The 13,212-nt window shown below is 72.0% G+C and overlaps 2 protein-coding genes across 3 annotated transcripts in view; one reads left to right on the forward strand and one right to left on the reverse strand.

The window, feature by feature from the left end:
- TSC22D4 (TSC22 domain family member 4) overlaps positions 1-13,212 on the reverse strand; it is a 32,283-nt gene that overhangs the window by 10,962 nt on the left and 8,109 nt on the right. For both annotated transcript variants that reach the window (XM_045000495.1, XM_045000497.1), the window contains one exon: positions 9,335-9,537. The gene's annotated coding sequence lies outside the window, so the exon portion shown is untranslated. The remainder of the gene's footprint in view (positions 1-9,334; positions 9,538-13,212) is intronic.
- NYAP1 (neuronal tyrosine phosphorylated phosphoinositide-3-kinase adaptor 1) lies at positions 5,558-12,822 on the forward strand. Its single transcript, XM_045000494.1, has 6 exons — positions 5,558-5,784; positions 7,252-7,541; positions 8,403-9,569; positions 10,871-11,077; positions 11,308-11,417; positions 12,001-12,822. The coding sequence occupies exons 1-6, from the start codon at positions 5,603-5,605 to the stop codon at positions 12,229-12,231; spliced, it is 2,187 nt and encodes a 728-aa protein (XP_044856429.1). The 5' UTR covers positions 5,558-5,602; the 3' UTR covers positions 12,232-12,822.

Consider the following 13,212-nt stretch of genomic DNA (forward strand, 5'->3'; position numbering starts at 1 on the left):
ATGTGGGGGGTTGGAGGGGAGGGATGGATGGATGTGGGGGGTTGGGATGTGGGGGGTTGGAGGGGAGGGATGGATGGATGTGGGGGGTTGGGAGGGCTGGGCTGGGGGGCTGGATGTGGAGGGAGGGGAGGGATGGGTGGATGTGGGGGGTTGGGAGGGCTGGGCTGCGGGGCTGGATGTGGAGGGCTGGGAGAGGAGGGATGGAGGGATGTGGGGAGGGGTTCAGAGGGGAGGGGGATGTTTGGGATGGATGCGGCCTGGGAGGGGTGGGGTGGTGGATGTGGGGGGTTGGGAAGGGAGGGATGAATGGATGTGGGGGGTTGGGAGGGCTGGGCTGGGGGGCAGGTGCTGGGGCACTGGGGGTCACTGAGGGACAGGGGTGATGGGGGGGCTGTGGGGCAGGTGATGGGGCACCGGGGGTCACTGAGGGACACGAGGTGATGGGGGGGCTGTGGGGCAGGGGCTGGGGGTCACTGAGGGACAGGGGTGATTGGGGGGGCTGTGGGGCAGGGACTGGGGGTCACTGAGGGACAGGGGTGATGGGGGGGCTGTGGGGCAGGGGCTGGGGGTCACTGAGGGACAGGGGTGATGGGGGGGCTGTGGGGCAGGTGATGGGGGTAACTGAGGGACAGGGGTGATTGGGGGGGCTGTGAGGCAGGGGCTGGGGGTCACTGAGGGACAGGGGTGATGGGGGGGCTGTGAGGCAGGGACTGGGGGTCACTGAGGGACAGGGGTGATGGGGGGGCTGTGGGGCAGGGGCTGTGGGACACTGAGGGACAGGGGTGATGGGGGGGCTGTGGGGCAGGTGCTGGGGGTCACTGAGGGACACGGGGTGATTGGGGGGCTGTGGGGCAGGAGTTGGGGGTCACTGAGGGACAGGGGTGATGGGGGGGCTGTGGGGCAGGGGCTGGGGGTCACTGAGGGACACGGGGTGATGGGGGGGCTGTGGGGCAGGGGCTGGGGGTCACTGAGGGACAGGGGTGATGGGGGGGCTGGGGGGCAGGGGCTGGGGGGGTCACTGAGGGACACCGGGTGATTGGGGGGCTGTGGGGCAGGTGCTGAGGGACACGGGGTGATGGGGGGGCTGTGGGGCAGGGGCTGGGGGTCACTGAGGGACACGGGGTGATTGGGGGGCTGTGGGGCAGGGGCGGGGGCACCGGGGGTCACTGAGGGACACGGGGTGATGGGGGGGCTGTGGGGCAGGTGCTGAGGGACACGGGGTGATGGGGGGGCTGTGGGGCAGGGGCTGGGGGTCACTGAGGGACACGGGGTGATGGGGGGGCTGTGGGGCAGGGGCGGGGGCACCGGAGGTCACTGAGGGACATGAGGTGATGGGGGGGGCTGTGGGTCAGCTGAGGGACACGGGGTGATGGGGGGGCTGTGGGGCAGGGGCTGTGGGTCACTGAGGGACACGGGGTGATTGGGGGGCTGTGGGGCGGGGGCACCGGGGGTCACTGAGGGACACGGGGTGATGGGGGGGCTGTGGGGCAGGTGCTGAGGGACAGAGATGATGGGGGGGCTGTGGGGCAGGGGCTGGGGGTCACTGAGGGACACGGGGTGATGGGGGGGCTGTGGGGCAGGTGCTGAGCGACACGGGGTGAGGGGGGGCTGTGGGGCAGGGGCGGGGGCACTGGGGGTCACTGAGGGACACGGGGTGATTGGGGGGCTGTGGGGCAGGGGCGGGGGCACTGGGGGTCACGGGGTGATGGGGGGGCTGTGGGGCAGGGGCTGGGGGTCACTGAGGGACTGGGGTGATGGGGGGGCTGTGGGGCAGGGGCTGGGGGTCACTGAGGGACACGGGGTGATGGGGGGCGGTGGGGCAGGGGCTGGGGGTCACTGAGGGACAGGGGTGATGGGGGGCTGTTTGGCAGGGGCTGGGGGTCACTGAGGGACAGGGGGTGATGGGGGGCTGTGGGGCAGGGGGGGGGGTCACTGAGGGACACGGGGTGATGGGGGGGCTGTGGGGCAGGGGCTGGAGGTCACTGAGGGACAGGGGTGATGGGGGGGCTGTGGGGCAGGTGATAGGGCACGGGGGGGTCACTGAGGGACAGGGGTGATGGGGGGGCTGTGGGGCAGGGACTGGGGGTCACTGAGGGACAGGGGGGATGGGGGGGCTGTGGGGCAGGGGCTGGGGGTCACTGAGGGACAGGGGCGATGGGGGGGCTGTGGGGCAGGGGCTCACTGAGGGACAGGGGTACTGGGGGGCGGTGGGGCAGGGGCTGGGGGTCACTGAGGGACACGGGGTGATGGGGGGCTGTGGGGCAGGAGCTGGGGGTCACTGAGGGACAGGGGGTGATGGGGGGCTGTGGGGCAGGTGCTGAGGGACACGGGGTGATGGGGGGCTGTGGGGCAGGGGCTGGGGGACACGGGGTGATGGGGGGGCTGTGGGGCAGGGGCTGGGGGTCACTGAGGGACACGGGGTGATGGGGGGGCTGTGGGGCAGGGGCTGGGGGTCACTGAGGGACAGGGGTGATGGGGGGGCTGTGGGGCAGGGGCTGGGGGTCACTGAGGGACAGGGGTGATGGGGGGGCTGTGGGGCAGGGGGTCACTGAGGGACAGGGGTAATGGGGGGCTGTGGGGCAGGGGCTGGGGGTCACTGAGGGACAGGGGTGATGGGGGGGCTGTGGGGCAGGAGCCGGGGGTCACTGAGGGACACGGGGTGATGGGGGGGCTGTGGGGCAGGTGCTGAGGGACACGGGGTGATGGGGGGGCTGTGGGGCAGGTGCTGAGGGACATGGGGTGATGGGGGGGCTGTGGGGCAGGTGCTGAGGGACACGGGGTGATGGGGGGGCTGTGGGGCAGATGCTGAGGGACACGGGGCGATGGGGGGGCTGTGGGGCAGGGGCTGGGCCCCCAGGCCCCTGTGACCCCCCGTCTCTCCGCCAGGCCCATAGAGGACCCCTGGATTTGCCGGGGCGGCGCCCGGCGCCGAGCATGGACCGGAGACCCCCCTGAGCTCAGCCCGGAGCAGCGCCGGGGGACATGCCCCCCGCCCCCCACTCCTGCCCCCCCGGATAACTTGCCCCCGGGCCGGGCCGGAGCCACGCCCACCCCAGGTGCCATGGGGGGCAACTGTGGGTCTCCCCCTCCCCTCCCTGTCATGTTCTGCCAACCCCCCCAACCCCCCCACAGCACCCCAAATCCACCCCACCTGCCAAGGGGCCTCAGCAGTCCCGACCTTCAGATGGGGGGTCAGGCCTGCGGGTGTAGGGGGGAGATAGAACCCAGGAGTCCGGGGGGGGTCTGGCCTGCGGGTTTAGGGGGGGTAGAACCCACGAGTCTGCGGGGGGGTTCTGGCCTGCGGGTTTAGGGGGATAGAACCCAGGAGTCCGGGGGGGGTCTGGCCTGCGGGTTTAGGGGGGGATAGAACCCAGGAGTCCGGGGGGGGGTCTGGCCTGCGGGTTTAGGGGGGGATAGAACCCAGGAGTCCGGGGGCGGGGTCTGGCCTGCGGGTTTAGCGGGGGATAGAACCCAGGAGTCCGGGGGGGGGGTTCTGGCCTGCGGGTGTAGGGGGGGTAGAACCCAGGAGTCCAGGGGGGGGGTCTGGCCTGCGGGTTTAGGGGGGGATAGAACCCAGGAGTCCGGGGGGTTCTGGCCTGCGGGTGTAGGGGGGGATAGAACCCAGGACTCCGGGGGGCGTTCTGGCCTGCAGGTTTTAGGGGGGGTAGAACCCAGGAGTCCGGGGGGGGTCTGGCCTGCGGGTTTAGGGGGGATAGAACCCAGGAGTCCGGGGGGGGGTTCTGACCTGCGGGTGTAGGGGGGGTAGAACCCAGGAGTCCGGGGGGGGGTCTGGCCTGCGGGTTTAGGGGGGAGATAGAACCCAGGAGTCCGGGGGGGGTCTGGCCTGCGGGTTTAGGGGGGGTAGAACCCAGTAGTCCTGGGGGTTCTGGCCTGCGGGTTTAGGGGGGGATAGAACCCAGGAGTCCGGGGGGGGGTTCTGGCCTGCGGGTTTAGGGGGGGTAGAACCCAGGAGTCCGGGGGCGGCGTCTGGCCTGCAGGTTTAGGGGGGGTAGAACCCAGGAGTCTGGGGGGGGGTTCTGGCCTGCGGGTTTAGGGGGGGTAGAACCCAGGAGTCCAGGGGGGGGTCTGGCCTGCGGGTTTAGGGGGGTAGAACCCAGGAGTCCGGGGGGGGGTCTGGCCTGCGGGTTTAGGGGGGGATAGAACCCAGGAGTCCGGGGGGGGGTCTGGCCTGCGGGTGTAGGGGGGAGATAGAACCCAGGAGTCCGGGGGGGGGATCTGACATGCGGGTTTAGGGGGTGGAGAACCCAGGAGTCCAGGGGGGGGGTCTGGCCTGCGGGTTTAGGGGGGGATAGAACCCAGGAGTCCGGGGGGTTCTGGCCTGTGGGTTTAGGGGGGGATAGAACCCAGGAGTCCGGGGGGGCGTTCTGGCCTGCAGGTTTAGGGGGGGTAGAACCCAGGAGTCCGGGGGGGGGTCTGGCCTGCGGGTTTAGGGGGGGTAGAACCCAGGAGTCCTGGGGGTTCTGGCCTGCGGGTTTAGGGGGGGATAGAACCCAGGAGTCCGGGGGGGTGTTCTGGCCTGCGGGTTTAGGGGGGTATAACCCAGGAGTCCGGGGGGGGTCTGGCCTGCGGTTTAGGGGGGGTAGAACCCAGTAGTCCTGGGGTTCTGGCCTGCGGGTTTAGGGGGGGATAGAACCCAGGAGTCCGGGGGGGTGTTCTGGCCTGCGGGTTTAGGGGGGGTAGAACCCAGGAGTCCGGGGGCGGGGTCTGGCCTGCGGGTTTAGGGGGGGTAGAACCCAGGAGTCCGGGGGCGGGGTCTGGCCTGCAGGTTTAGGGGGGGTAGAACCCAGGAGTCCTGGGGGTTCTGGCCTGCGGGTGTAGGGGGGGATAGAACCCAGGAGTCCGGGGGGGGTTCTGGCCTGCAGGTTTAGAGGGGGTAGAACCCAGGAGTCCGGGGGGGGTCTGGCCTGCAGATTTAGGGGGGGTAGAACCCAGGAGTCCGGGGGCGGGGTCTGGCCTGCAGGTTTAGGGGGGGTAGAACCCAGGAGTCCGGGGGGGGTCTGGCCTGCAGATTTAGGGGGGGTAGAACCCAGGAGTCCTGGGGGTTCTGGCCTGCGGGTGTAGGGGGGAGATAGAACCCAGGAGTCCGGGGGGGGTTCTGGCCTGCGGGTTTAGGGGGGGTAGAACCCAGGAGTCCGGGGGTGCGTCTGGCCTGCGGGTTTAGGGGGGGATAGACCCCAGGAGTCCGGGGGCGGGGTCTGGCCTGCGGGTTTAGGGGGGGTAGAACCCAGGAGTCCTGGGGGTTCTGGCCTGCGGCTGTAGGGGGGGTAGAACCCAGGAGTCCGGGGGGGGGGTCTGGCCTGCGGGTTTAGGGGGGGTAGAACCCAGGAGTCCGGGGGGGGTCTGGCCTGCGGGTTTAGGGGGGGATAGACCCCAGGAGTCCACGGGGATCAGAGGGGTGGGTCTGGCTTTTCTGTGTCTGGGTGGGGAGAGAACCCAGGCATCCTGGCTCCCCCCCGCCCCCACTACCTCCCAGTGGGGAAAGGGCCCCTATCCCCTTTCCTGCCCCTCTAACGCTGTCTCTGCCCCCCAGCAGCGCCCCTGGCGGGCTCCCCCGTGCCCCCCGGCCCTGGGCCGCGGGAAGATGACCACTAGCCCCCAGGAGGCCCTGATCTCGGCCTTCCTGCAGTTCATCGAGGAGCGGGGCAGCCGGGCCTACGGGGCGCTGAGCCAGACCCGCCAGCCGCTGCGCCGCGACATGAACCTGCTCTACCGCAAGAGCAAGCTGGAGGGCCGGCAGCACAAGGACGAGGAGCCCAAAAAGGGGTACGCGGGGCTCAGGACTCCTGGGTTCTCAGGCCGAGGGGAGTGGGGGCTGGGAGGTCAGAGCAGGGGGGGCTGGGAGCCAGGACTCCTGGGTTCTCTCCCTGGCTCTGGGAGGGGAGTGGGGGCTGGTGGTTAGAGCAGGGGGGGGCTGGGAGCCAGGACTCCTGGGTTCTCTCCCTGGCTCTGGGAGGGGACTGGGGGCTGGTTACCCAGGGACCCCTCGCCCGGCGCTGAGATGCGCCCACCTCTGGGGCGGGGCGGCCGATTACCCGGGGACCCCTCGCCCGGCGCTGAGATGCGCCCAGCTCTGGGGCGGGGCGACCGGTTACCCGGGGACCCCTCGCCCGGCGCTGAGATGCGCCCAGCTCTGGGGCGGGGCGACCGGTTACCCGGTGACCCCTCGCCCGGCGCTGAGATGCAGCCACCTCTGGGGCGGGGCGGCCGGTGACCCAGGGACCCCTCGCCCGGCGCTGAGATGCAGCCACCTCTGGGGCGGGGCAGCCGGTTACCCAGGGACCCCTCGCCCGGCGCTGAGATGCAGCCACCTCTGGAGCCGGGCGGCCGGTTACCCAGGGACCCCTCGCCCGGCGCTGAGATGCAGCCACCTCTGGGGCGGGGCGGCTGGTTACCCAGGGACCCCTCGCCTGGCGCTGAGATGCAGCCACCTCTGGGGCAGGGCGGCCGGTTACCCAGGGACCCCTCGCCTGGCGCTGAGATGCGCCCAGCTCTGGGGCGGGGCGGCCGGTTACACGGGAACCCCTCGCCCGGCGCTGAGATGCAGCCACCTCTGGGGCGGGGCGGCCGGTTACCCAGGGACCCCTCGCCCGGCGCTGAGATGCGCCCACCTCTGGGGCAGGGCGGCCGGTTACCCAGGGACCCCTCGCCCGAGGCGCTGGGGGTCGCATGGAGACCGCTCGCTGTCACAATCAGGTTTCGGTGCGTGGCAGAGCACGGCCCGCAGCGGCTTAACGTCCTGCGGTAACGTGGCCCAGATTCAGCCGCAGCAGCGAGGCCTTTCGGATACAGGGCAGAACAGCCATTGCAACAGCGCCGGACGGCTGCAGTGCATGCTGGGAGTTGCCCAAGAACACAGCGCGGGTGCGAGGTGCAGCCCCAGAGTCCACAGAGACGGGTGGATTCGCCACGGGGCCCATGCCTGGGGGTCCCTCGCGGACAAGCCCCCGTGCCCCAGCCCCGCCCGCAGGGCAAACCCCTGCGCCCCGACCCCATTTCCCCGGCAGGAGCGCTGGGGGGGGGCCGGTGGAAGGGGTGAGGAGGGGCCCCCCAAACCTGTCATCCGCCTCTGCACAGACACCCATAGCTGCAATCGCGGTTTACCGCCCGGCCGTACCACACTGTTGCAACTACTGGTATACGCGGCACCCGCCTGGCTGCGACTCCTAGCCGCCCCGGCGAGAACCCAGGCGTCCTGCACCCCCTCACCTCCTGCTCTTTGTCCCCCCACAGCTCCGCCAAGGACCCGGGAGCGGGGAAGATCCGGGACGTGGCCTCCTTCCGCCGCCACTTCCGGATGGGCTTCATGACCATGCCGGCCTGGCAGGAGCACGCGCCCCACCCCTGCGCCAGCGGCATGGCGCCCCGCTCCCTCTCCTGCCACTCGGTGGGCAGCGTGGAGAACGGCGAGGGGGCCGCCGGCGCCAGGAAGCCCCCGGCCAAGCCCAAGCGCCACCCCAGCACCAAGCTCAGCATGGCAGGCGAGGGGCGGGCGGCAGAGCCGGCCGGCAGCAGGAAAACCGGTGAGGCCTTTGGACTGGTGCAGCTGGGGGGGCGGGAGGTGGCATTCTCCTGTGTGCCATTAGGGGGCGCTGTGCTGCAGGGAGCGGGACGAGGGGCTCAGTAGGGGGCGCCCTCCCCTGCCAGGCAGAGCCGGCCCCAATGCCCTGGTGTCCGGGCCGAACCTCAGCTCCAGCGATTGGCCAGCTTCCTTCAACCCCCTCCCGCCCCGCCGCCTCGCTCAAACCCGGCGTCCCCTTCCAGTCCTAAACAGGGGAGCCGCTGTGCCTCACCCCAGAGCTGGGCGCATCTCAGCACCGGGCAAGGGGCGTCTCTGGGTAACCAGCTGCCCCGCCCCGCCCCAGAAGTGGCTGCATCTCAGCACCGGGCGAGGGGTCTCTGGGTAACCGGCTGCCTCGCCCCAGAGGTGGGCGCATCTCAGCACCGGGCCAGGGGTCCCTGGGTAACCAGCCGCCCCGCCCCAGAGGTAGCTGCATCTCAGCGCCGGGCGAGGGGTCCCTGGGTAACTGGCCGCCCCACCCCAGAGGTGGCTGCATCTCAGCGCCAGGTGAGGGGTCCCCGGGTAACCGGCCGCCCCGCCCCAGAGGTGGGCGCATCTCAGCGCCGGGCGAGGGGTCTCTGGGTCACCGGCCGCCCCGCCCCAGAGGTGGGCGCATCTCAGCGCCGGGCGAGGGGTCCCCGGGTAACCGGCCGCCCCGCCCCAGAGGTGGCTGCATCTCAGCGCCGGGCGAGGGGTCCCCGGGTAACCGGCCGCCCCGCCCCAGAGGTGGGCGCATCTGAGCGCCGGGCGAGGGGTCTCTGGGTAACCAGCCGCCCCGCCCCAGAGGTGGGCGCATCTGAGCGCTACTTCCTCCCTCTCGCAGGCCCCCAGAAGTCATGCTCCGAGAGCCGGGAGCCGGGGCGCAAGGTGCCCCCCCAGAAGCCTAAGCGGAGCCCCAACACCCAGCTGTCGGTCTCCTTCGACGAGACCTACTCCAGCCGCCCCCTGGCGACCCCCACGGGCGGGGGGGCGCCGCCGCGGTTCGGCCGGGCCTTCTCCCACGGTCACACCAAGGGCTCGGACCCCGAGGACGAGGAGCCCGTCTACATCGAGATGGTGGGGGACGTTTTCCGGGGCGCCGGGGGCCCCCCGCCGCCGCCCCCGGCGGGGGAGGAGGACTCCGACGAGAGCGAGGCGATCTACGAGGAGATGAAGTACCCGCTGCCCGAGGAGGCCAACGGCGTGCCCGCCTCCCCCCGCCCGCGCCAGGGCAAGGCCTCCCCCTGCGACATCCCCCCGCCCTTTCCCAACCTCCTGCAGCACCGCCCGCCCCTGCTGGCCTTGCCCCAGGGCCCAGCGCACAAAGGGCACAAGGCGGGCGCCCAGGAAGCCTCCAAGCTCCCCGTGCCCTGCCACGCCAAGGAGGCGCCGCCCGCGCCCCATGCGCCGGGGCACCCAGCCCTGGCGCCCTCCGGCCGCGCCCGCAGCCACTCCACCCCGCTGCCCCCGCAGCCGGCCGGCCAGCAGAAGGCGGAGAAGGAGCTGCCCAGTTCCCACAGCATGATCTGCCCCCCGGCCAAGCCGCTGCCCTCCCTGCTGCCCGTGCCGCAGCCGGCCAAGGACAAGCCGGCGGTGGCCTACACCATGGTGTACTCGGCCGTCAAAGTCACCACCCACTCGGGGCTGCCGGCCGAGCAGAAGACGGAGAAGGAGATCTCGGTGCTCCACGGCATGCTGTGTGCCCGGCCAGCCACCGTGCCCGTGGGCAAGCCGGCCCCGCGCCCCGCGCCGCCCCTGGGCATGCTGTGGACTTACCCGGCCCCCTGCGGGGGGATGAAGCGCCCGCCGGCCTACGAGAGCGTCAAGGGGGCCGGGGCCAAGGCCGCGGCGGCGCCGCCCGTGGTGAAGTTCCAGCTGCAGGACCGCGGGGCCTTCGCCAGCATCGCCTGCTCCCACGTGGTGGCTGGCGCCGACGAGGAGACGCTGGGCGTGGGGTGGGCGCTGCAGCGGAAGGGTCTCTACGCCAACCGGAAAGGCAAGGAGCCGGAGAGTGAGTATTGGGAATGGGGCAGGGGCCTGTCCCCTCCGGGGGGCGCCGGCTCCCCCCCGGCCCCAGGGCAGGGACTGGCTGGCTCAGGGGGGTGGGGAATGGGGCAGGGGCCTGTCCCCTCTGGGGGGCGCCGGCTCCCCCCCGGCCGCAGGGCAGGGACTGGCTGGCTCAGGGGGGCGGGGAATGGGGCAGGGGTCTGTCCCCTCTGGGGGGCGCCGGCTCCCACCCGGCCCCAGGGCAGGGACTGGCTGGCTCAGGGGGGTGGGGAATGGGTCAGGGGCCTGTCCCCTCCGGGGGGCGCCGGCTCCCCCCCGGCCCCAGGGCAGGAACTGGCTGGCTCAGGGGGGCGGGGAATGGGGCAGGGGCCTGTCCCCTCTGGGGGGACTGGCTGGCTCAGGGGGGCGGGGAATGGGGCAGGGGCCTGACCCCTCTGGGGGGCGCCGGCTCCCCCCCGGCCCCAGGGCGGGGACTGGCTGGCTCAGGGGGGCGGGGAATGGGGCAGGGGCCTGTCCCCTCTAGGGGGCGCCGGCTCCCCCCCGGCCCCAGGGCAGGGACTGGCTGGCTCAGGGGGGCGGGGAATGGGGCAGGGGCCTGACCCCTCTGGGGGGCGCCGGCTCCCCCCCGGCCCCAGGGCGGGGACTGGCTGGCTCAGGGGGGCGGGGAATGGGGCAGGGGCCTGTCCCCTCTAGGGGGCGCCGGCTCCCCCCCGGCCCCAGGGCGGGGACTGGCTGGCTCAGGGGGGGCGGGGAATGGGGCAGGGGCCTGTCCCCTCTGGGGGGCGCCGGCTCCCCCCCGGCCGCAGGGCAGGGACTGGCTGGCTCAGGGGGGCGGGGAATGGGGCAGGGGCCTGTCCCCTCTAGGGGGCGCCGGCTCCCCCCCGGCCCCAGGGCCGGGACTGGCCGGCTCAGGGGGGCGGGGAATGGGGCAGGGGCCTGTCCCCTCTAGGAGGTGCCGGCTCCCCCCCGGCCCCAGGGCGGGGACTGGCCGGCTCAGGGGGGCGGGGAATGGGGCAGGGGCCTGTCCCCTCTAGGAGGCGCCGGCTCCCCCCCGGCCCCAGGGCGGGGACTGGCTGGCTCAGGGGGGCGGGGAATGGGGCAGGGGCCTGTCCCCTCTAGGAGGCGCCGGCTCCCCCCCGGCCCCAGGGCGGGGACTGGCTGGCTCAGGGGGGCGGGGAATGGGGCAGGGGCCTGTCCCCTCTAGGGGGCGCCGGCTCCCCCCCGGCCCCAGGGCCGGGACTGGCTGGCTCAGGGGATGGAGGATTCGAACACGTTCCCCTCTGACCCTGTCCTTTGCCCCGGCAGAGCCCGCCGAGGGCGCCCGGGTCTGGAACAGCAGCGGTGAGGCGCAGCTGAAGCCGGAGAGGGAGGAGAAAGCCCTGGCGGGGCCTGCGCTGTCGGGGATCCCTGTCCGGGCCCCGGGCCCCGAGGGAATGGTGGCCAAGATGCCGGGCTGCCGAACGGGGCTGCCTGTGCCATGCCAGACCTTCCCTGCCTGCCACCGCAACGGAGGTACCCCCGGCCCCTGTGGGGGAAGCGGGATGGGGGGCTGCCCCGGGGCGGGGGATTTGGCAGGGATTGGGGGAGGTGAGCTCCGCAGGGACGGGAGCGGGAGCCGGTACTCGCCCCTGGCTCAGAGCTGATCAGAGGGGATCAGTGGGGGGTACTCTGCCATGGGGGGCAGGGCAGGGGGCGCCAGGTTGTGGGGTGACCCATCTCACGCCTGGCTTCCCACTCTCCAGACCTCACCGGGGGTTACCGCCTGGGCCGGTCGGCTTCCACCTCCGGGGTGCGACACACCGTGATTCACACGCAGAGGCCATGCAGCCACCCCAAAGACGCAGCCAGCCTGGTAAGCTGTGCAGCCCCCAGGGAGCCAGGCTGGGGGAAGGAGGCCAGGCCTGGGCCGGCAGGGGCTGCGGGTCGGGAGTGAGGGGCACCGGCAGGGCTGGGGGAGCAGGGCTGGGCTGGCAGGGGCTGCGGGTCGGGAGTGAGGGGCACCGGCAGAGCTGGGGGGCAGGGCTGGGCTGGCAGGGGCTGCGGGTCGGGAGTGAGGGGCACCGGCAGGGCTGGGCTGGCAGGGGCTGCGGGTCGGGAGTGAGGGGCACCGGCAGAGCTGGGGGGCAGGGCTGGGCTGGCAGGGGCTGCGGGTCAGGAGTGAGGGGCACTGGCAGAGCTGGAGGAACCCGGGGTTAGGCTCGTTGGGGCTGTGGGTTAGGTATGGGGGTCAGGGAGCCCCGGGCTGGGCTAGCAGGGGCTGTGGGTCCCGGGGGAGCCGCGAGGATCCCCGGGCTAGGAGAGCAGGGGCTGTGGGTTAGGTACGGGGGTCAGGGATCTCCGGGCTAGGAGAGCAGGGGCTGTGGGTCCCGGGGGAGCCGCGAGGGTCCCCGGGGGCGCGCTCTGCGGCCCGTCTCACTCTCCCCTCCGGCGGGCAGGGCGGGGTGGCGCCGGGCGCCCAGGAGCGGGACGGGAAGCTGCTGGAGGTGATCGAACGCAAGCGCTGCGTCTGCAAGGAGATCAAAGCCCGGCAGCGGCCCGAGCGCAGCCTCTGCAAGCAGGAGAGCATGCCGATCCTCCCCAGCTGGCGCCGCACCACGGACAGCCGCAAGGCGGGCACGCCGCCCTGCCGGCGCCAGCACACGGTGCTGTGGGACACGGCCATATGATGCCGGGGGCACGGCCGCCGCCCCACCGCGCTGCCTGGGGCCGCCCGGGGACAGCAGCCCCCCGCGGCCGGGGAGGGGCGGAGGGGGTGAATTGCTGGCCGTCGACCCCTCTGCTCTCCTGGCGGGGGCCATCCCGCGGCGCCCCCGGCTGGAAGGAGCCGGTTGGCCGGGCCGGGGATGCTGGACTGCGAGCGAGGCCTGGATCGGAGGACACCCAGAGGGGACGGACCAGCGCCCCCTTTCCGCTGCCCCTGGACCGGATCTGGGGTGAGGGTCACAACCAGGTGTTCCCGGTGCCAGGCGCACCCACACCGCTGCCTTGCCGACAATGCTCTCCGGGGGGGGGGTTACAGAACAAAACTGATCCCCCCGGCTGCCCCCCAGACTCCCCAGCACCTCCCCTCTGGCCCCACAGTGGGTACAGTCCTCCTCAGCCGCCAAGTCCCGTTAGCGTTTTTAGACAGACGGCTGGACCGACTTGGGACGCTGGCGCGCTCTCCGGACCCCAGCCACCAGGACGCCTGGGTTCTCCCGCCCCCTTGACATATTGAATTCACTCGCCGGGGGATGGGAGGCTGTCTCAAGTGTAATGACATGATGAAACTGCTTTGCAAAATATTTATGCTGGGGCGGGGCTCGGGGGGGGGGTAATTTATATAGAGAAATAAAGCATAAAGCAGGGTTCCCGTTCCGGCCCGACTGCTTCCTTTCTGCCCCGATCGATTTCAAAGGCAAAGGATTCGCCCTGGGGGGGAGGTTCCGGTTTTAATTCGGGGTTGCCCGGTTTAGAACGGGGTTGGTCCCCTCTTCCGGACGTGGGTTCAAAGGAGAAGATGGAAAGCAGAGGGTTATTTTAAATGCAGCTGGATTCACTGCTCTGTAGTGGACGGCTGGGTAGTGGTTACAGCAGAGGAGGCTGGGAACCAGGACTCCTGGGTTCTCTCCCTGGCTCTGGGAGGAGAGGGGAGGGGAGAGGGGGCT

The sequence above is a fragment of the Mauremys mutica genome, unplaced genomic scaffold, assembly GCF_020497125.1.
Source record: "Mauremys mutica isolate MM-2020 ecotype Southern unplaced genomic scaffold, ASM2049712v1 000330F_np12_obj, whole genome shotgun sequence".
NCBI lineage: Eukaryota > Metazoa > Chordata > Testudines > Geoemydidae > Mauremys > Mauremys mutica.

What these genes read in the sequence shown, in the direction of transcription:
- NYAP1 (XM_045000494.1), top strand. Translation starts at nt 5,603, where the DNA reads ATGACCACTAGCCCCCAGGAGGCCCTGATCTCGGCCTTCCTGCAGTTC. An exon ending in GGCCGGCAGCAGGAAAACCG is followed by an intron (nt 7,542 to 8,402) that starts GTGAGGCCTTTG and finishes TCCCTCTCGCAG; the next exon opens with GCCCCCAGAAGTCATGCTCC. An exon ending in GAAAGGCAAGGAGCCGGAGA is followed by an intron (nt 9,570 to 10,870) that starts GTGAGTATTGGG and finishes TTGCCCCGGCAG; the next exon opens with AGCCCGCCGAGGGCGCCCGG.